The 23,755-nt window shown below is 46.6% G+C and overlaps 1 protein-coding gene across 1 annotated transcript in view; it reads right to left on the bottom strand.

Moving 5' to 3' along the window:
• The window catches only part of SHISAL2A (shisa like 2A), a 371,409-nt gene that overhangs the window by 139,374 nt on the left and 208,280 nt on the right, over positions 1-23,755 (bottom strand). The window contains exon 2 of the mRNA XM_069642182.1: positions 9,825-9,964. Within this exon, the coding sequence (XP_069498283.1) occupies positions 9,825-9,964 (140 nt within the window). The remainder of the gene's footprint in view (positions 1-9,824; positions 9,965-23,755) is intronic.

Raw genomic sequence — 23,755 nt, 5'->3', positions numbered from 1 at the left:
CAGATTAAGACAGTATTGAACATATGTATAATATTGTAAACATGAATTAATACAGTAATGTGAACAAAACAGTGACTACAGTGGATGCAATTGCCATTCTATGATCCCTACTTGCAAACAAGACTCGTTCCAATCCTAGGCGCTTATTCATTCCTGTTATTATTTTCTTTGCATTCTGGTATTTGTAGTTCCACATTTTCCATTATACAACTCAGACTACAAGTCCCAGAATGCAAAGAAACAAAACAGGACTGTGTACGCATCTACAGATTGGAATGGGTCATATTGGCAAGCATGAAGATGCTGCCACTGTTATGCAACGTATTTCTGTTTTGCCATAAAAGTCTGGGTGCTGCAGTGTTCTGAATGTCCCATCTGGTAATACCTCGGCCATCTTGTTTTTCTTCCTATCTGCTTATTCCTTACGGTTAATTGATGGTTTTGTTTTCAAGGGTGACTGACTCTCAGAAGATCGAAAACAAGTGTGCTGAGCGGAACACCAACCCCCCCAGCCCCCTGTACATGAAGTGTAGAATGGCCGGTCATGCATCCCCCCCCCTCCATAGAATGCGCGGCTCAGTGTCATTATTTTCACGGCCCTGTGCCAGGCACGCTTAGGGCGCATTGCTAAAATAGAATTAACAACCCTGGGCTGTTTGCCAGTGTGCGGGTGCCTGGGAACAACCAGAGATTAGTGATTTAGAAGCATCTGTATCCTACGTGGACGTGTACGCCGGCAATGAAACGGTGCATTTTGAGCGGCCGCCCCCGTGCTGCAAATTGCTTTAGGGGTTCACGCCTGTCAGCAAAAACCGGCATACATATATTAATAACATACATTAATATATTTGCGTTTATAACGCGCCTAGAAACACTGGTGTACAGGCGCGTTATAAATGCCATATCATATCATAATCAATGCTGGGGGCAGCATGACATGGCCTCACGATGAAAAGGCACTGCCAATGCTCGCCCCCCCCCTTTTTACACTTCCTTGCTGGATTTCAGATGCATCGAGCATCGTCCCTTCAGCTGTTACAGTCCTCTCTGAAGTATGAACAAGGCGTGTAGACGTGTTACTCAACGTGCAGGAAACTGATGTGAAGGAACTCGGTTGCATTATTATATGGTACTTAGGGTAACTATGGATTACCTTTCATATGCAGTAATAAAATTTGTTTTTTCCCTGAAAATTTTAAATACCAAAACAAGAGTAAAAGTGCATTACTTTTAACAATTGTTGATCTTTAAGAGCATGGAGGCAGAAATAGGCAAATGTTTCCACCGGTTCTATGTCGCCAAATGTGACATGGCTCTTGCTGTTCCCTATTGCCGGTCAGATAGCACAGTAAGTTGAGCTCTGGTTGTGACGTCTGTGTGCAGCCTGCGGATGCAGGTTCGAATCCCGGCAAAGCCGACTCAGCCTTTCATCCTTTCATCCTTCCGAGGTTGATATATTGGGTACCACGCAGTGGGTAAGAATGGCAAGTGGTATTTCAGACCTTAGATACCTGCGTGTTTGTAGTGGTATAGAAAACTAGATATCGTTATTGTGGAGGCAACACGAGTGTGTGTGTTTAACCCCTTCACTGCTGGCCCATTAGGAGCATGGCAGTGCTAATTAGCAGTCACACCCCAAGGCAAGGGCTGGCATCACTGTTGATTCAGAGCTAAATCTGGGGAGGATTATTTGAGAGCCCCCTGGTTGGGCGATCTTAGCGCTAGGGGCAGATGTTAGCGGATCCTGAAGTCTGGTCGCCAGTGGGATAGATTTCCTCTCCCACATGTTCCTATCACTGCTGTTTTCCCTCATGGGTTCTGCTGTTGCCAACGCATTGTACTTGAAATTGCACTATAGTGTGTCTATAGGAGGGGGCAGATAAAGGCTTTAAGAAAAGTACCAACACTGTTGACAGCAATTGATTATGTTTTTATTACTGGCTTGGCAGTCACCTGAAACTGCACATGTGCACGTTGCACAATGTGTTGCTTTGTGCACATCTGGGTACACTTTATCTCTGCCTTTTAACACCAGGGTGCACGTGCACCTTGGAAAGGGAATTTTGGAACCTGTGCATACAGAAGATTTCCCAGGAGCACCTCGTGCTGGTTTAAGAGGGACTCTGCCTTTAGAAAGCCACCAAAACACCCTCATGTTAGGTACCGTGACTTGTGCATTTCCAGCAAAGGAGGCACAGTAGCTCAACTTACCTGCACGCGTCCCTGGGGTCTTCCAGATGTCACCCCCTAGATAACAGGGCTTCGCTAATGTTCTTTACTTTGACCCTCTGAACCCTAACTTGGTTTACGCCATCGTAGCAAGCTAGGGTGTTTGAAAGTACTCATTAGCAGCGAAAAAGCAAATGTTACTCTATGTAGAACACAAACACACAAACAAATCGACAAACTTTGCATGGCATTTTTTGCCCGGTGTCAAGAACTGTGGTCGAAATGAGCAGGGGCGGTCGGGAGCGGTGTTCCACTACTTTTATTTTTTACTGTTAACAGCTCCACTACTTTTTGCAACCATTTTCTGCATTCCGGAACTGTTCTTTGTGAAGTTAAAGCACACTTCTCCACTTTACCACCGGATATCAGTTACAGCCAAACTGAAATCTATTTCAACTCAATTGGCTGTCAACCAGCATGGCTGCAACCCTTGAAAAGTCTGTTGCACGTCGCTCTCTTCCTTCCTACTGCTGGAGTTACAGTTCTACTACTTTTTTGGTGTACTTCTACCATTGGGCAGGAATACATGTTGTCAGTTTCCACTATACTTTGCTATGCTTCGTGTTGAAAGCACACCCCATATCGGGAGGATAGCTCATTGACAACGCGTTTGCTTCACAAGGAGGAAATGCAGAGCATCACATCGGTACTTAGAGGCTGGTTTCCAGTATTTTGTGTTACACCTGAACTCAGCCTGTGCACATGATCACATTCAGACGTACATGTCATTAATGTTATTAATGTGCTTCAATGTGAATCTATGCACCCATGCATAGTTTTCAATTTCGTGTCCAGCTAAGCCCCATCCCTCCCAGGACTAACTCCTTGGGCCTCATTACGGCTTTGGCAGTAGCCATGCTCTTAATAATAATGCGACCAAAAACCGGGTCCGGGTTCCCTGAATGGGGAATTACCAGGCCATTCCGAGTTTGGAGGGCCCGGTAATTCCCCCTACAGGGAACCCGGGCCCGGACCTTCCCCATTCCTATTTGAGCCCCCATAAGGCTCAATGGGAATGGGTGCAGGGAGCTAACAACGGGCCGATTACGACCGACCCGTTGTTAGCTCCCTGGTCCCCTTTCGGGACCCGGTAAGGACATCTGGTAAAACCAGACGTCCACATCGGGTCCCGCGAGGGAACCTCGTAATGAGGCAGAATGGGTTTAACAGGTCCGCCACCATTAGCGGCACCCGTTAACCCATTCCGCCAGGGTCGTAATGAGGCCCCTCTTGTGTTAATTGTCTACAATACAAATTGGCAGAGAAAGGGAAGGTTTGAATGAATTGCACATTCTGCTCACGCTGTTGTTGTTAAATCTCTGCCATTGTGAGCCCCTTGGGATATGACCTGTGCGCACAATCCCCCACTTACCCAGCAGTTAGGCTGATCTAGATGAAAGGAGTATGCATTTATGTGTTTTAATAATCATGCGCAAACACCCCCTCTGACTCTACGAACCAATGGAACATTATCCCCCCATCACCCCAGGTTCCAGCAGGACTGGGATGATCCACTCAATTTCTTGTCATTACTTTTAATGAACGCACTTTTCTAAGCTAAGAAAGGCAGAGTGAATGCTCTGTAGACAATCATATGGGCACGAAACATAAAACACCCAACTAGGTCTTGATTTTCATACACACTGGGCCTCATTACGAGTGATTGCTGCACCATATGAAAAAGTCTGTGGCCCTCATTACGACTCCGGCGCTAAACCAAGGTGCCATTAGCACCATGCTCCATGCCGGAGTCCGCCATGAGAAAGGGGGAATTACCACCCCATTCCAAGGTTGGCGGGGCAGTAATTCCCCCTTCCTCCATGGCCCTTCCCCATTCCCATTTTTGCCCCATAGGGCTCAATGGGAATGGGGAAGGCGGCAATTACGGTACCGTAAATTGCGGTACCATAATTGCCATCAAGGTCCCTTTGCAGGTCCCTACTTTAACGGCTGGTCCAGACCAGCCGTTCAGGTCGGGTCCCGCAAAGGGACCTCGTAGTAAGGCGCTAAGGGGTTAACAGCGCCGCAGCCTTTTACGGCGTCATTAACCCCTTAGCGCCAGGGTCGTAATGACCCCCTATGATTTCTTTTGAATTTTAAAATAAATAAATAAATATTGTATTTTACCCACCAGCCTGGTTCATGGTCCATTGTGACCCGGGGTATTTGAAAAGGGGGTGTGATATGAGTGGTGTACCATCTCAATATTGAATCTATATAATATATAAAGGAGGCGGACCCGTTAAACCCGTTCCGCCTCATTACAAGCTCCCCTCGCGGGACCCGGTAAGTAAGCCTGGTCAAACCAGGCATCCTTACCGGGTCCCACGAGGGGAAGAGGGAGCAAACAACGGGCCGTTAGTAATCGGCCCGTTGTTTGCACCCTCTCCCATTCCCATTGAGCCCTATAGGGGCTCAGATGGGAATGGGGAAGGTCCGGGCCCGGGTTCCTGGAGGGAGGAATTACCGGGCCCTCCAAACTCGGAATGGCCCGGTAATTCCCCATTCTGGGAACCCGGACCCGATTTCGGCGGCAGCCATGGCGCCAATAGTGGCATGGCTACCGCCAAAGTCGTAATGAGGCCCACTGTGACCTAACATCTCCCTGGCTCCACACTCTACAATCAACACTGACCTTTGATGTAGAGTTCCAAACTACATTAATTTTCCAGACATATCTTCTACCTGTAGGCTAACCGAAAATCACTGGACAAACTTAGGAATGCCGTCTACATTTGACATAACTCTGCTCTGTCATTATAAATGCAATGCGTGCTATGTTTCATAGTATGCCTTATTGGAAACCAAGTTGTGTGTTGCAGTGCGCTACCGATCGGCCACTGTACACTAAGAGGCCTTACCTGTGGCATTGTAATACTTTAGAAATACCAACTAATGCAACATCACATTGTCTCTGGGGAACAGTACAACACATGGCTGGGGTGTCAGCTAGGCCTTTGTCTGCAGAAGTTCCTTTGAGTGCAGAAGTTCCATGTCAAAAGTGCCTACCTGCTTATCTTCAGACTTAATTAATCTATGCAACTCACTGATTTAAGGACATATTTCACCTTTTTTTAATAAGATATTATACTGAACCAGGTTTTGAACTTTCCTTCCATAATGCATATCATTTTAATTGGAGGCTTCTCAATGGCCCTCATTCCAACCCAGGTGGTAAATTCCCTACTTTACCACCATGGTGTAAACTCTGTTTACACCATGGTGGATGGCGGATTTACCGCCCCATTCCAAGGTGAGTGGGGCGGTAAATCCCCAACCCCCATTTACCCTTTCCCATTCCCATTTTTGCCCCATAGGGCATAATGGGAGTGGGGAAGGCGCTAATTACGGCACCATAAATTACGGTGCCGTAATTAGCGCCAAGGACGCTTAGCGCCTTGGTACTTAACGCCTGCTAAAAGCAGGCGTTAAGGTGGAAATCAGGCGTTAAGGGTTAACGGCGCAGACGGCGCTGCTAAACCCTTAACGCCTGGGTTGGAATGAGGGCCAATGACTTTTAAGGTGTATTACCTTGGAGTACTCATTCCGGAGCAGGTCACACAGCCACACCGTGTACCATCAGAGCCACCTACCCATGGGTCGACTCCTCTCGTGTGCTCCATGGCCGTGATGCCCATCCACTAATAGTGGCATATTTTGGCATAATAGCCCGCATTGTTACTCACAAGTCCTCTCACACTCTGTAACAGCGCCTCGATGCCTTTTGGCTGCAAGAGCGCTTAACAAATGTAAATAAATAAATATGTTCTCATTTAGCACAGCATTTTCCAAAGTACAGCCCGATTACGATTAACACTAGCAGTGCCACTTACTACTTCAATAACTTTGCTAGTACCTGACTACAGTGTTCTCATGTAATTAGTGCCACATGTTCTTATCCACTTTTTCCTGAGACAAGTGTTAAATCATGGACATACTATCAAAACTGCCACAGATTTATAATAAATATATATATATATATGTATATTTTAACAGTGACATTTGTGTTTATCCATTTTCCCGGATACAGGATAATTGGTTCATTGTGCACATACCACCAAATTTGGTAGAGAGTAAGCCCTGTATTTCACAGCGTTGACAAGTATTATGACAGTTATGGTATTTGAATTACATTTACTCCAATATGGCTGCACGACGTGCAGCAGGACAGCATCATCATGTGATGCTGTCACGTGACACGTGGCACCCATTTTGAGTTTCTGAGTCATTTAGGTAAGGTTATTAATCAGTGCACACCACACAGAGCTCTCTCAGAGAAATCATACTAGACATTGTGTTTCACACAGATTGGGTACGCTAGTTTTGCGAAACTATTTTAATATTACACCTACCAGTTGCTCTACATTCAGAGTTACTTACAATAGGTTATTATTTTTCACCAAACGCTTTCTGGGCGTACAATCATCTTACACACAGGTATGCATTTCATGTCAATGATACTGCATTGCTGAGATGCTTTGTGAGATTCTAGACAATACTCTATGACTAAGTACGGTTGTGTTGCGTGTATTTTTTTGTATTTTCTTTCATTTCCATCATTGTTATGGATACATTCCAAAGACAGGCAGGTAGGCACTTTTGACATTGAACTTCTGCACTCAAGTATTTGTAATACACTTTATATACACATATTGGCCACAATGTTAGTTTTATTTTTTCATGTTTACTTTTTTGTAGTTTGTGGCCCCCGAAGAAGTACTCAAGTCCGAAATGCATCGGACCTCTACAATTGCCTTTGTCTCTAGAATAAACTAGTCTTTACAAGACAGGAAAGGACTCTGAGATTTCTACTTCTGATTTCAATCTACCATTTTTCTAAATAGGCACAGACTTTACGTAGAACATTTTTGTGCAAATCAAGCAACTTGACTGATCGAAAACCCAGGAAATCACAGGAACTGTTGAATATGTTCACGGGTGAATATTGGAGTATTGCTCATCAATTGTTAATGGTTAGTTTCAGGTTCTGCATCATGCCTTCTTTTAATCCCCAGCTTCTTGTTCTTTGATTATTGAGACATTATCCCTGCTTCTTCTCTTACCATGCTGAGACCACGCACACCCTTATTGAGAAGAAACTAGTACATTTAAGACCTTGGCCCTCATTACGACCTCGGCAGTAGCCATGCCGCTATTGGCTGCCGAAATCGCGTCCGGGTCCTCAGAATGAGGAATTACCGGGCCATTCCGAGTTCGGAAGGCCTGGTAATTCCTCCCTCCAAGGACCCGGACCCGGTCCTTCCCCATTCCCATTCAGCCCCTATAGGGCTGAATGGGAATGGGAGAGGGAGCAAACAACGGGCCATTACGAGTTGGCTCGTTGTTTGCTCCCTCTTCCCCTCGCGGGACCCGGTAAGCACGCCTGGTTTGACCGGGCATTACTTCCTGGGTCCCGCGAGGGGACCTCGTAATGAGGCGGTACGGGGTAAACTGCGCCGGCACCTTTTACGGCACCGTTAACCCCGTACCGCCAGGGTTGTAATGAGGCCCCTTGACTTGGATACTGTTTTGTATGTCCCGTATGGTACCTGGCAGGATGTCATCGAGTTATACAGGCCCACTGAGATCAGAAAATGTCAATCTTCTCACATCCCATTTTAAAACAACAAGAACCGGGCAACAGGTGCTTCTCTATTCTCTGCCCTAGACTCTGGAACACTTTCCCTACACACCTGATAAAATCCCCTTCTCTTTCGTAATTCAGCACTCTTACATTTGAGTGAGGCGACTTTTCTGCTATTTCCCAACATCTGTTTTTATTAGATTCTTCCTTCCCTTACATAGTCCTGTTTTCCCCTTGATTCTTGTTCTTTCAAAAGCAAATCTTTTCCCTTTCTACCTCGCCTCATCCACCTCCTCCTTTTGCAATGATCTACTCTTTTCTGCTATTCTCAGATGAGACAACCTAGGTGCAATTAAGTGTGTGTTGTATAACTCAATACACATAAGCATGTTGTAAATGGTCATTTGTTTAGTTCTTCTATTACATTTTATGAAAACAGGGCCTGATTAACAGAAGCATTTTATAATGGTGCCATCTCATAGGAAACCGATCTGTGAATCAGGCCCACAGTGTTCTTATTAATGATTTTTAGTGGTTGCGCAAAAGATGCCCAGAAGTCGTTTTCCTAAACGCTCTTGCTTATCTGAAGCTTTCTTAATGAATGAAAAGGGGAACACTTGGTATGAGAATCTAATCACGTCAGCAGCTCTATAACTGTATGCGGGACACCAAGAGCCGTGCGGTATTGCCCTTTATGAGAAGGAATGCCTGTAGTTATCATCACTGGACGGCCGACGCTTCACAGCAGATTGCATTGCAGGGCTCATGATCCCTTGTATGAAATGACACTTAACTGAAGAGAAATCTCCTTTAAATGTGCTCTTCATGTTTATAGTGCTTGGTTGACTGCAATAAGTGCACAGCTCCACCTCACCGATGAGGCTCAACAAGGCTGAAACACGTGTTTCGGGTCGCTGTTGGTACTCTTGTTCAAAGGAGGTTTGCTTGGCATTTGGACTGCCCTTGTGGGCGGGACAATGATAGATATGCAAATGGGTATTCCTCCTTTGTGGAAAGTACAGTGAGCGAAAAGCAATGGCTGCAGACTCTCAAAGTGGGTATACTCCACTGAACAGGTTATCCTGCCATGTTCTTTCTTGAGAGAGGCACCTGCTACCTTTTTTGTATTCTTGGTTGACCTGAATTCATATGAGTGCACCAGTTTCTCTGAAACTTCAGCAACCTCAGCTATCGTCAGAAATGTTGTAATATATTCTGAGGGCATCATTGTTTTACTGAGTATAAAAGTCAGGCTGATCACAAATGAGCCCATTGGTGTAACACCAGCATCACAATGGTTTAGGGCTGACATTAAACCATCTGGTTTTTTGGGGGGGTGCATGGCGAACGCGGTTTGTCCATGTCATGCCTCCAAACGCCCTCAAAACACCACGAGAATCCCCATTCTGGAAAAACTGTGTTATGACCGGTGTCACACATATTTGCCTGCCAGAAAATCACCCCCTTAGTCATCAGTGCTTTAATGCTGTTACCCTGCTGTCTTGTAACCCCTCAATATTTGAAAGAACAGAAATGAGAGGAGGCATAAAAACATGTGAGTTCCTAGTGCACATGTTAGGCCGGTATTCCATGTTGCATCTTGTTTCTTGATTCACGAGTGTTTTGTGAAGCGCAGAACATTGCACGACCAGCTGCTACAGATCACTGAATGGGTGCAAAATTGATGCTCAAAATATGTTATTGACATTCAGCTAACGACTGACACCAAATTATGGAATATGTGCATGACGCATAGTGAAGAAAATTGGGGATCAGAATTTAAAAGCATTCATTGTACAGATGCATTGATTGTACCCCAGAATAAGCATAAGGTGTCAGAAGCCCCAGGTTTAGTTACCTGTAATGGTGTGAACACAGTGTGAGTGATAGGTCAAAGGATCACAGTGCCATTGCACCTTTGAATAATGATGTATTGATTGTCATCTATAGAGCAGACTGATTGTCAGCTTGGTGCCTGTGACAGGTCAGTGACCTGATCCAAGTCCCTTACCTGCTGCCTGGAGGCTTAATCCTGTATCCAGTTTACTGTGTGGCTTGGTGCTGATAAACAAGTAGCAGAGAACACACACTGTGATGATGAAGGCAAGCAGGACCACCGCTGCAATCGACAAGCCGACAAGCGCTCCTACACTGAGAAGAGAGGACACAACGTGATTAGCTACGGGCAGCGACAAAGCAAGGCTGCTTTACAGGTTATTATTATTATTATTATTATTATTATTATTATTATTATGTATTTGTTGAACACAGACCTAGCTACGAGAGGTTACCAGTCAAATGGTCGAAAACATTTGGTCGACAGACAATTTGGTCGACACCATTTGGTCGAATGCCAAATGGTCGAATTTTTTTTTTTTTTTTTTTTTTTTTACCCATTTTTTTTTTTTTTTTGGGGGGGTCCCCCCCCCAACCCCCTTTTTTTTCTTTTTTCTTTTTTTTCCCCACACGAAAACCCACAAAACACATATATATATATAAAAAAAAAAAAAATTCGACCATTTGGCATTCGACCAAATGGTGTCGACCAAATTGCAGTCGACCAGTTTGTCGTCGACCAGTTGACTGGACACCGCTACGAGAAGCAATGCAGCGCTTTACAGAGGTGTACACCAATACAGATGCATTACAGAGCGCTCTTCAGAGGTAACAACGCAACAGATGCTCAGCGGTTGTAGGATACAGAAGGACACAGAGGAGGCGTTCCTCTGCATAGGTGGGCAGGTAGGAGAGGGGTGGATGGTGTCTAGCAAGTCAAGTGGTGCGGGGACGACGTGATGGCCTAGGTGTTGAGGACAGATCACAACATAGTAACATCAAAGCCTCGGAATTTATCCAGCCGTCTTCATAAGAATAATCCCACCCTCACGCATTGTGCTAGCTGGGTGTGTGAAAGAGGGTGTGAGTGAGTGATTTAAATAGAGCGCACTAACCAATCGGTTGCCTCCTGGCACTGTTCATTGCTGCCTAGGAATATTCCCTAACAGAGCCTTGCATGTTAAAAGGTGTCATTTAAGAAATGCACCAAAAGGCTATTCCAATGATTTGGAATACAGCTAGTGCCATTAAAATAATCTTGTAATTACCTATACTTTTCTGAAAGGCCTCTGCTTATGGTCCATACAAGCAGGGTCGCACTGGGGCATCAAATTGTCTCTGGCAGCAATGTAAAAGTGTCCCACAGTTGCATATGGCAATTCATTCCTTTTGTGACAGACTGTTTGTGTAGTACCCAAGGGGAGGTTTTTGATACAATATGATGTATATTGTGCATTTTTAAGACTATTTAGTAACACTGGTCAAAAAATATCAGGGCAAAAAGGCTGTGGTTTTTCCATCGCAATCCAAGTAAAGGATGCAGGGGGACACCGCTGCAACCCCCAAACCCATTATGCCATTTAAGTGGAGTGAAGGACACCCCCGCAACTCCTGCTCCCCTTAAATGGTGTAATGGGGTCCACCTTCAACGGGTCAAACCACGTCATTTTTGCCGTACATGTTTGTACAGGCGTCATTTTTGCCTCTATTTTATCACTGCATACCAGATCATCTTGTGCCATTCAGAACAGTCTGAATTAAATTAACTTTTTAATAGGATGTCTCTGGATGGTGTTTAAGGCTTGAGAATACTTACAATGGGAATGACTCCTGTTAAAGACAACTGTGGTAGAACTTGCAAAGGTCATATGGGCTGGCAAGCTTTCACAATTCATTTTTTTAAACATAGTATACATAAATGGCATTCCATGTTAGAGTGGAGAGCTCAATTTACATCCTAAATTTGGAGGCTTTGTATAGCACTTTGATTCGATAACTGCTTAGCAACATTTTCTCACCCTAGACCCTAGAATACGACTTCGATTGCTTCACCATCTTATCCACAGCTACCTGGCTACACTTGATAATAGCTGCAATGTTTTCCTATAATGAGGTAAGTGGCACCACTAAGTATTCACCCTTCCTTTCTACTTGTGGGTTTCACACTCTGGTTATACCCACTTTTGCATCTGTATCCAGAACAGCACAAATGGTGTGGGCATGTCTATCACAAATCCATTGTGTCTTAGACCTTGTCACGAGAACCCGAAATGTGTCTATGGTACATAATACAATTATGCATATAATTAAGAGAATTAAAGCGCTGGATTGCCAGCTGGGAGTCAGGGTTTGAATATCAATGAAGCACTCTTGTCTTTCAGGTCATTGGCAGCTACAACTATGGACCATTTGGCCTTTCACTGGATCTGATGTGGTGAATTACGTGGCTATGAAGGTCCAGCTGATTGGCACTTTCTCAGAAAGGAAACAGGTGGAATGTTTGACAGTGAACTTGAATATCCACCGGCCATCAACATTTCCTAGTTGCGGTCTGCCCCAATTCACCTCTGTACTAAGCCTTCTGGTCTGGTATGCAATGAGTCAGAATATGAGGCCATGGGAATCCTACACTCTACCAGGAGGAATGGCCATGTTTGGTACTTGGTGGACTGACTGTGTGGCCTATGGCCTGTAACCTGACCCATCGGAACAAGAAGAATATATATACATGCTCCTTGACACACTCCTGTCATGGCCAAGTTTTTAAAAGGCTTAACCGGAGTTGAACTTCCAGTGATGGCTGTTGGGTAGTGCTCTGGCATCTGTAACTTGGCTTAAATGACTTATTTTGCTTTCGCATTAAATCATCTATAATTTTGTTGGTGTTTCCTGCCAACAATCTTTCTTCTCATCTTGCACCCTCCTTTGTATATTTTCCACCTTCAAAGCTTCCAATTTCACCTGCAGCTCGTATTCTTGGTCATTACTTTGATACAAATCTTTTGTTTTCTCACCACATCTCATTAACTGCCCATTCTTGTCCCTTTCACCTTTATAATATTTGCAAGGCTCATCCATTTCTTACTTCTCAGGCATCTAAACTTCTAATCTCTTCTCTAATTATTTTCTAGACTTTTCTATTGCTCCTCTGCCCTATTTGAGCTCCCTAACTCTTGTCTTTCCCCTCTTAAATCAGTGTTCAACTCTTCCATTCGTCTTTTGTTTCTTCTCTCATCGCACGATTCAATTACTGCATCACTTGAAAAACTTGGCTGGTTACTCTTCCATTTTGAAGTTAAATTTAACTTTGGCCCTCATTACGACCCTGGCGGAAAGGGGTTTACGCCAGCGTAATGCATGGCGTACCTTTCCGCCTTACTACGAGTTCCCGTAGCGCCATGGAGCTTTTTTCGCCAGCTTTTTCCGGGCGGAAAAATCCATGGCGCTACGGGACTCGTTAATTACGCCACCGTAATTTACGGTGGCGTAATTAACGCCTTCCCCACTCCCATTATACCCTATGGGGCAAAAATGGGAATGGGGAAGGGTAAATGGGGATTGGGGACTTACCGCCCCGCCAAGGTCGGAATGGGGCGGTAAGTCCGCCAACCCCCATGGCGGAGTTGGCAGCTTTGCGCCATGGTCCATGGTGCAAATTGCACCATGGATCTCCGCCAGGGTCGTAATGAGGGCCTTTGTCTTGTATTTAAATCTCTGCATGGTCTTGATGCACTAATATCTTTCTATATCCCTGCACGCTCGCTTTGTTCTTCTACTAACTTCTTACTCTTGGCTCTGCGTCCCCCGTGTGAACAGTCTTGTTTTTGTTCCTTTGAGCTTCTTGCTCCTCTTCATTGGAACATTCTTTCACTTTCTCTGTGCTCCATCTCTACTTATTCTTTCTTTCATGGTTTTCTGAAATCCTATCTACTTTAAAACATTTGAGCATTTGTTTTTGGCATTTTATTGTTTATACATTTATTCTGTAACCGTTTTGTGTCCTGTGTACAGCGCTATATAAATAAATATATAAATAAAAGACAAATACAAACTACACGCCCCAATGCTCCAACCATAAAACTGTCAGACTATACTGTACTGATGATCCCAATAAGGGTGTAATCAGGTATGCAGTTGCCTGCAGCTTTGAGTACTGCCTTGGATTGATTAGGCTATGTATAAAATAGCACTACACTGTAAGACAAAGACAATTTTCGGAAGCAAACAGTATTTGGCTAATTTGCATACCCACAGTGCTTTGCTCATGTGGCTCTGAACTGGAGGGGGACTTTCTAATATGGCTACTAGGTGGAGCGGTGATATGTGTGACTTGGCTCAAATTACTTATTCGCCAAATCAAAACACTACACAAAAAATAATACATCACCACTTCATGCAGGAGGAAGGGAATACAGTACATGGTGACTCTGTTGCAACTTTGAAAGCAGGTAGTGTGACTACAAGACCAGAGGAAATGGAAATGGATACTCTTATTCTCTACAGATATACAACCCTATACACTTGAATGGAAGCTCGGGGCATTGGGGGTATCCTGACAGCTTTGACAAACTTGAGAGAAACCAGGCAGCATTGAGTTTCAAAGCCATAGCTCCCGATTCATTTAATTATTTGTGTGAGAAATAGGGTTGCCCCCAAACTGCATGCAAACTCCGGTTTGCCAATTCATGGAATCGAATGCGCAGGATTTTCCTGCCCCTCGTGTGGATTTCGCGGTGGGCAGCGGAGTGCCTTGTGTGAGACACCACACAGAGCGTGGGCGTGACTTGTGCAGAGGGCTGGGAAGGGGGCGAAAACACAGAAAATGGGGAATAACATGCGAAAAGGTGGGCGTTACAAAGAACGGGTCACAGGAAGTCCATCGCACGCCCACAATTGTGCAAAACAACACGTATTCATGGACCCACCTGCACAGCCTCTAGGCAGGGAAATGGCCATGCAAAGCCCTCATACTATCCGCCACCAGAAGACAGGCACAGAGGCACTTGCGCATAGTAAAACACTGCATGGAGGTGGGATTGAATGTTGGATTTGGGGGTGCGTGCACACAGCCGGGGTGCCGATCTAACTTAGTGCTGCACGTATGCAGTGTATTGGGGTGCAAGAACAGTTTACAGGGGTTAGCATGCACATTTACAGAGTTACGATAAATCATACGCATGTTGTCGGGGTGCCGGTAACAGTTACCGGGGACCCGGTGCAGGCTCCCAAAGATGCAGGCCTGCTTGTGGCGGACCCCACACAATGTTTTCAGGGTGCATGCATTCGCACCTGGAGAACACGTAAATGTAGATGTTTCTGGCTGTTTTTGTTTTGCGTGGGGGGGTGTCGGGTACGTTCCGGCTGCAACTTGCGAATACGGTTTCTTTGCTTGAACAAGACCATGAATTTGCAGAGCGCACAAAAAAACTTCTGCGTGCAGACTTGAACAGTCTCAGACACAGTGACTGCCCTTTGCAGGATTACTGTGCACTGTTTCATAAATCGGGCCCATAGAGAATAAGGTGGGAGGTAAGTAGAGTTCTGAGAGTGGTCGTGATGTGAGAGAGGTGTGGAGTGGAATAGAGAAAGGACAGGGCGATGGTGGGAAATGTTTTCTGATCGTCTTAACAATGGAAAGTGCTGCTAGGTGTATGTTGTTAAGGAGGGTGAGTGGGGGGTGCTATCTTGCCAGACAGGTCGTGAAGGCTGCTAGCTTTTGTGAAAAGCTGTGGGATTCTTGAATATGTTGCTCAGTGCACTTGTGCTTCAGTATGGTTGGGTGGTGAAGAGTGATGTCATCTCAGGACATGCAAGGCTTCCTTACATCTTGAATGTGAGGAAATCCCAGGTTTCTGTGCTTGCTGGATTGCTAGCAAGTTAGACTGGATGCATATGTGTATCGAGAGTGCATTCCAAGGATCTAGTTCCCTCCCTGAATACAAGATTGCACCCAGCGTTTCAAGAATAATTTGGTGTTTTGGAGGTGCTACGCACTAGGAAATCTGAGGTTGCACTTTGGGGTCTATGCACCCACTTGGGTTGGAGCGATTCAGGCCCTTCCTTGTTGAACGCATGTAGGAAAATGCATAGAGCACAAAAGCAGACTATGGGCCTCATTACGACCCTGGCGTTAACCAATGGCGCTATTAGCACCATGGTTAACGCCGGTAATTTACCAGATCTGCCATGGTGACATGGGGATTTACCGCCCCATTCCAAGGTTGGCGGGGCAGTAATTCCCCATTCACCATTGGCCCTTCCCATTCCCATTTTTGCCCCATAGGGCTCAATGGGAATGGGGAAGGCGGTAATTACGGTACCGCAAAATGCGGCACCGTAATCACCTTCAAGGTCCCTTTGCGGGTCCTTACCTTAACGCCTGGTACAGACCAGCCGTTAAGGTCGGGACCCACAAAGGGACCTCGTAATCAGGCATTAAGGGATTACCGGTACCGGTACCCTTACCGGTAATCCCTTAAAGACAGGGTCGTTGTGACTGATTGGTAGCCATGTACCAATCAGTCGCGGTCAGGAGCGTCTTACTGTCTCTACTTGGAAAGGGGCCAACAGGCAGCCCAACATGTAGTCTACATATGCTGAGTTCAAATATCTATGTATTTCTCTGGCGCTGATGTTGAGGGTTCTTACGGTGTGCCACACACCGTGGTAATAAGCAGCGCTCAGATAACTGAGGGTTCGTAGCGCTACATAAATGCCAAAAAACAAACAAACATATATTTCTTGGACAGAGCATATGAAACCAGATACAGACTGGTTTGAAACTGAAAACACTGGGCTGCCTCTTGAATGATCAAACATTTCACCATGGCCAGTCAACATCATCATCATCATGTACGCCTCAGGTGAAGTGGCATTTTTGCGCCCGCCTTCTGAGGCAATAGGACCAGATGTGTTCTTTGCAGCATCCACCTAGTACTCGCCTATGCGGCTGCCTAGGATTGCTTCACATAGCTTGACATCTCTCCCTTTCTGTACGGGTCTCAATGACGTGTACAGAGGTATCCAGGGACATTTTCGAAAACACATTTTCGAAATGCCATTTTGTTGAAACAAAAATGCCGAAAAAAAAAATTCATAATATTTTTATTTTATTTTGTTTTATTTTGTTTCGTTAGTAAAAAAAATGTGTCAATATATTTTTTTTTTAAACGGGGGTTTAGGGGAACCCCCATATTTAAAAAATAAAATAAAAAAACCCATTCGAAAAAAAAAATCCGCCATTTTGGTGTCGATAAAATGCCATTTCGAAAATGTGACGTTCGAAAATGTCACTATAAACCATGTACAGATTACATACAGGCCAGTTTTTCGAAAGACTTGAGAATATGAACGCTATGGAATTTGAAATCCATCGCATCCTTATACATGTAAGACGTGTGGGTAACAACCTAATATGTTTTGCAAAAACTGCACAATAGCTATGTGCGTATTCCTGGTTTTGCAGATCGGCATACCAGACTGGCTTTTATTTCTGAATGCCCTCTCTTTTAAAATCCTCATAAGTCCCAGAGTGTTTCCGGACTTGTATTGAGTGGTTTGACTTAAGCCTTTTGATCACTGCAGTGCTCTGACATCTGACATGCGTTAACAACAGGGACACATTTAACCCAAGTTGATCTGTGAATGCAAGGAGTTCTGTCTCGTGGTTTTTATGTATTTCTAGGGTTTCACCAACTTCACACATTCCCAATTTGAGGGCTGTTCTGTCTCCAGGACGTCATCAGTAAAAGTGAAGGTTGATGGATGGAGCATTTTGAATTGGCGATAACCTCTAGTTTTGCTACGGGGACGGTGGGCGATACATGAGGTCTTGGTTTGCATTTCTTGTCTGTACAGGCACCAGCAGATGGCATAGGTGGTAGAGGTGATGGGGCATCTTTAAAGTCGCAGTTGGAGTCTGGCTGCAGGATTTGAGGCCCCCTCTGGTCAGTTTAAGTACTCTGGGAGGCTGCTCGCGTGGTCTAACCCGGAAAGTAGAAGTCCATGATGTAATGGATATTTCGGGTCATTTTTTATCTAAGGCTGAAGTTCCAGGGTTCCGTCCATTAAAAGCCAAAGGTTCTCCATTGTTGCAATCTATTGTGAGAAGGTTTCTCTTGACATGGAGCCATCTAGTGTCCAAGCACTGCAACAGCAGGTGTTATTATCACCCAATTACCAATGACTCCATTTTAAAAGCAACACGAGATGCCATGCTGAGTTACTCAACAGGATTCAGCATGCACATAATATACTGCATCTCTGCCGACGACTTCTCTGCAGGCACTTTACTAAAATACTAGCCAATGGCATCCGACCCTGGCCTCGTTTAAATGCGCCCCCACCCCCCAAATTACTAAAGCAAGAACATGTAATCATGAAATGTCCAAAACGCCCTATGCTAAACTCCACACATTAAACGCGCCCGTTTATGCCTGGCAGGTAAAATGCACACAATGAACAGCAGGTGGCGCTTTCCTCTATCTTGTGTGCGCACTGTCTATATGGAGAATTGTCTCTGCCATGCTACTTATTTTATCCAATGCGTGCTTTAAAAATACCCTTGTCCAGTATATACCTTGCATTCTCCACGTGGTGTTGTTCCACCAAAATAAATATTGTTTCAAACCAAAATGGTTAGATAAAGAAACCCATATGGCGTCCGGTGTATCAAACCGGCTCATGAATTGCAGGGCCCCAAACTGTTCTCACGCCTGTGGGCGGTGGACACTGCTGGTTGAACTCAGCGTGGAGCCTCTCAATCTCTTCACTAGCTTTGGCAGCAGCGTTATCAGCTGAAGACTTAACTTAGCTCTGTGGAAGTGAATTTAAGCGCCCAGATGCCCCAAGGGCATGGTGCGCTCTGCAATTGCACACATAAATAAATAAATACATACATAAATAAGTATGTTTGAAAATGCTCTAGCTCCTGTTTTGCAATAAGCACATATTTGCCTCTGAGGACTGCACGTGCACATTGATGTCCCCGTTGGCTGTCAGAGGTTCTTCAATCACCTCTATTAATGAAGCAACTGGAGCCATTGCCAAAGGGTAATTGTTTACAATTTCGTCCATTCCGATATCGGTTTCACATTACTCACTGTCTATAGGAGTTATTCTGTTTACATGAATTCCTCACCATATCCTATAGAATTTACGTTCTCAGTGGGAATTGTGTTTAAAGAGAGAACTTTGAGCAAAACTGCAGAAAAAAGTGGTTAATCTGTTTTGAGTCGATTACACCTTGTGTGTTGGCATCATTGATGATTTGCTTCATTAATAAAGGTGCCATGCTAACATTCGCTGGAAGGGACTGCATATAAAATGGGTTCATATATTTCCGAAGGCACAATCCAGACTATGGGCCTCATAACGAGGAGCGCGGTAAAAACGGGCTCATTACCGGCATGGAGGTACTAGCGGGTCCGTGCTCGTATGACGCTGTTAATAGCGGGTGATTACGAGTGCGCGAGCATGCGCAAACCCCCATGTCGGTAATGGCCATACCGGCATGCCGCTAAAGGCCCTCCAACCCCCGATAGCGCCATCACGGGACCTGCCGATGCCGCCTCTGCCTAGGAGGCACCCCTTAATACCGACCCGGTAATAAAAACATGCTAATACCGGGCTCGTAATATCGGACCCGAATTACCGAAGTAACGTCATCGCATCGGAATGGGAAATGCTGCGCCAGCCATCTTTAAAAACACAATCCATTGCCATCCTCCCAAACCACCAGTTGCATTCAGGAGAGACCAGTGGCAATCCCTTCACCATGTCGAAAGCTACCTGTAAAACAACCTCCCGCCTACGCAAAAAGCGTTTCTCAGACGCAGAACTTAATATGCTGGCAGACACCCTTGCCGCACATGCTGACGAGATAAATCAGCAGAACCTGAAGCGTGAGGTGCAGCAGCGCAAAAAGGAGATCTGGGAGGAGGTATCACGCAAGTACTCGGCTGTCGGAACCACCTCACGGACTGTGAAGGATTGCAAAAAGAGGTGGGATGACCTCTGCCTCAGGGTTCGTAATATCCTGGCAAGCAACAGGAGGGAGGCCATGGCTACAGGCGGGGATCCCCACTCTCCTGCCAAACTGACCAGCTGGGAGGAGACGGCAAGCACGTTCATCCAGATGGAGTCCATCGAGGGATTTGGTGAGATGGAGACGGGTGGGGCAACATCTGCAGATGGAGGTGAGTGACCCTGCAGATCCCTGTAGGGGAAACCATGACGTAGCACAAGTGATGTGGAAGAGAGTCTAGGCAAGGCAATGCATGTCCCAACACACACATTAACATATTTTTATCCAGATGGAGGGCCAAACCCTGCCACACTGAAATGCATGCTGAGTGCCAATCCCAATACCAACACACAGCCAACACACACGGTTCGTGCCCATGTAATACATCACACAAACCCCAATACAACGGCATGCCACCTGCCATGCAGCAAACGCCTAATTGACCCTCCATACTACTCTGCGTGACACACCTGTAAGATATGAATGCATAATAAATGAAATACTCCTCAGCACCATATAATGCATCTAGCATGTAACACCATCACTGATGCCCTGCATCTCTTCTACCCACCCAGGCACAGATGGAGAAGATGCCAGCCAGGATCCCACCACAAGGGCATCCACGTCCCGGCTACAGACAACGGCCAGCGACAACACCACCTCCGGGGCAGCCTTGCAGCCCACACCAACCCCCAGGGCGCCTGACACTGTGGACACTGAGTTGCCTACACCTACACCAGTGGAAGGCAAGGCCGTAGACCCACTGACCAACACTGATGATGCAGAGGATGAGTATGTGGACCAGGAAGGACTGACGCATGTGGCATGTCCACACTCCCCAGGCCCCGTGTCCACCCTCCCACCCCACATTCAGCCCTCACCCACATGGAGCAGTGCAGATCCCTGCCTGCATGATTCAGACCTAAGCAGCGTCCACGAGAACAGCACTGCCATTGCAGGCCCCGTCACAGCACCCTCAACCACTGCTGCTCCCACCATCCGCCTTGAGGCACGGCTGGCGAGGGGGGAGGCCAGACAGGACTCCATGTTGGACCTGCTCCGGCAATATATCGCGGATGGGGAGGACACGAGGCGTGGGATAGCCCAGGCCATAGCGGGGACCACAGCCGCAATAGCGGCGAACACAGCAGCCAGAGCGGCCAACACAGCCGCCGTCAATACCTTGACATTGTTGATGAGAGACTGTCTGGGGGCCATCACGCAGGTCCTCACATCCATCCTGCTGCACATGCAGCAGCCATAACCTGCACCAGGCGTGCAAATTACCACAGCTTCCTCCCCATCCACCACACCGCTTCCTCTGCCCCCACTTCCTCTGGACCCTCCAGCCCTGTACGTCAAACACGGCGGAGTGCGAGGCACATTGAAATGCTGCCCCCGGACAGCAAGAAGTCCCGGAAAGAGTGTGGGAGAACTATGGGAATGGGTCAGATGGTGTTGGCGGTGAATGGGAGTATTAGGGGGAGTACATTGGGGGGCTCTGGGAGTTCACTGGGGGGTTCTGGGAGTACATTGGGGTTTCTGGGGGTTCACTGGGGGGTTTTGGGAGTACATTGGGGGTTCTGGAAGTTCACTGGGGGTTTTGGGAGTTCACTGGGGGCTTGGGGATAGGGGTGTTGCACTTTCTTCAGTTGATAACAATACATCCGTTGTGTTAAAATAAATTCAATGGCTGGACATTCATCTTTTCGTGTGTATCAATTTAATGTATGACGGTGTACACTGGCCAACTCCCCACATTCCCTATGTGCATGTCCACATGGACAAAGTGTACAATGTGTCACTGACACATACCTATCAAGGTCCTAGGGGTCAGAAGTATTCGTCAATCAGTGATTGATGTACTGCACAGCCATCCTGTGCATCACGTACTGGCAGGGGTGCTGCTTCCCCTCCATCTTCATACTCATTATCCTCACCCGGTGCATGCATGTCAATGTCAGGTGGCAGTGGTACATTTCTCCGGACGCACAAAGGTCTGCTCAATCACTACACGGGTACGGGTATGTGCCCGATTGTACTCCTCCTCACGGCTGTTCCGAGGGGTCCGCGCAGGGGTAAGTAGCCACCGCTTCAAGGGATATCCTGCATCACCTGCAAGCGAATATAAATAGGTCTAGGTGAGTCACTCTGAGCTGCCACCTTCAGGATACACAGTCATGGCCGCAGCTATTTGCTGTCGACCTGCACATGTCCCTGTAGGTATGCACAAATATTGTTTAGATGCATTCTATACTGCAATATGGTGTGGTAGTCTGGATGGCATTGTACAGATGATGCAGGGTGAAATCATGCATGTTGATGCGGATATACTGTGGGTGTAGGACTTTGTTTTGCCTCCCATTTCTGCTGTGTATACTACAATGTGCATGGTCACACTAGCCACATTGGAACAGTTGCAATCTTGTTCAGTCATGCATTGCTTGACATACCCATGGTGGCCAGGTTGTGTGTCTTACATGTTGTCATTGATATGCGTAATTGGTCAAATGTGTGCCAGTGATCTGTCATGTTGGGGGTGTGAGGTTCAGGTCAGGAGTGTTTAACACTGCGTGCATTCTCCACTCACCGTTAATTCCCACCCAGGTGGAGTATGCACCCCCCCTTTCCCACCCAGGTGGAGTATGCATCCCCCCCTTCCCACCCAGGTGGAGTATGCATCCCAACACATCACTACCCCAAAGCACTGCCATGGGCCAGTTAGGCAACTCACCAAGCAGCCAGGCACGTGGTCCAGCATGTCGCTCCATGTGACGGGTTAGCGTGGAGTTGCGCAATACCATGGCATCATGTGTTGATCCGGGAAATCTTGCTGGAGTCACATACCATCTGCACATTGATGGAGTGGTATTGCTTGCGATTGTGGTACACTGCCTCTATGGCAAGGGGGACTACCAATTCCACACGGGTGCAGTCCAGGGCACCAACACAATTGGGCATGCCTGCCAGTGCATGGAAGCCTACTTTGGTGTCAGCTATCTCCTGGGCAGTCCGTGGTAGGGATATGTGGGTGCTAGCATGCTTCAGGAGGGCATCCTGCACTTGGTACAGCATGCGTGAAAATAGTGGTTGTGAAATGCCATGCAGCTGCCCCACTGTGTGCTGGTAGGTGCCTGTGGCCAGGAAGTGGAGCACAGATACCCCTTTTAGTAGCGGGGGGATGGCAGTGCGTATTTCTATGACGCTGGCAATGTCATTGCCTATCATTTCCACTATGGTGGTGATGGTGTCCCTGTCCAACCGGTACAGGGTATGGATCTGGTCAGGGGTTAGATTGAATGGACTGGGTCTGATGCAAGGGATTGGTGGCTGCCTACGAGGTACTACTGGCTGCACTGGTGGTAATTGCTGGGCCTGTCTTGCCCTCCTTCTCCTCCTGCGTCTCCTCTGTGCTGCCTGTTGCTGCTGCTGTAGTTGTTGTTGTAGTTGCTGTTGTTGCTGTAGTTGTAGCAGTATAGGCATATCCTCCAGCGCCATGATTGCAACAGCTAGTGGTATCATTTTGGTGTAGGAAGGGGTGTGGTGTGTGGGTGTACTCCTTTTATACTGGGCCAGGCTCCATTGAGTCCACCTGTGGTGATTGTGTGCACCTGTGGCAGTTGGCTTGATTGCTGTTTACGGGTGGTCCGCGATGCCTGTATGGCCGCCATCGCGCATGCCCTGATTACCACCTTCGGGATGCCGGTATTTGCATGCCCGCATGGGTTGTGATGTACTCCTATTACCGGCATGCCAGTATTTACTCCTCGAAGGGGTGCGTGTATGCGCCCATGCCTGTATGAGGGGGCACGGTACGGGCGGTGCCGGTATTGGCGGGTTGACGGGTCGTATTGCCCCAGACCCATTAACGATGCCGGTATTACCATTCCGCCTTCCTTTTTTCATTACCTACATTCTCGTAATGAGGCCCTGTGTGTTTGAGACTGACCTGGCAATGCTATCTGCATCTGTCCTTCGAGCTCAGGAGAGTCAGAATCCCCATCAGAGTCAATGTACTGGAGCACCGAGAGTGCGGGTCCCATGCTCCCTATTGGATCGCTTAGATAAAGGAGACCGCTTGA

This window comes from Ambystoma mexicanum, chromosome 1q, assembly GCF_040938575.1.
Source record: "Ambystoma mexicanum isolate Mex_15411 chromosome 1q, UKY_AmexF1_1, whole genome shotgun sequence".
Classification (NCBI taxonomy): domain Eukaryota; kingdom Metazoa; phylum Chordata; class Amphibia; order Caudata; family Ambystomatidae; genus Ambystoma; species Ambystoma mexicanum.
Note: the sequence above shows the minus strand (reverse complement) of the source record. Positions and strands in the feature narration are given on the sequence as shown.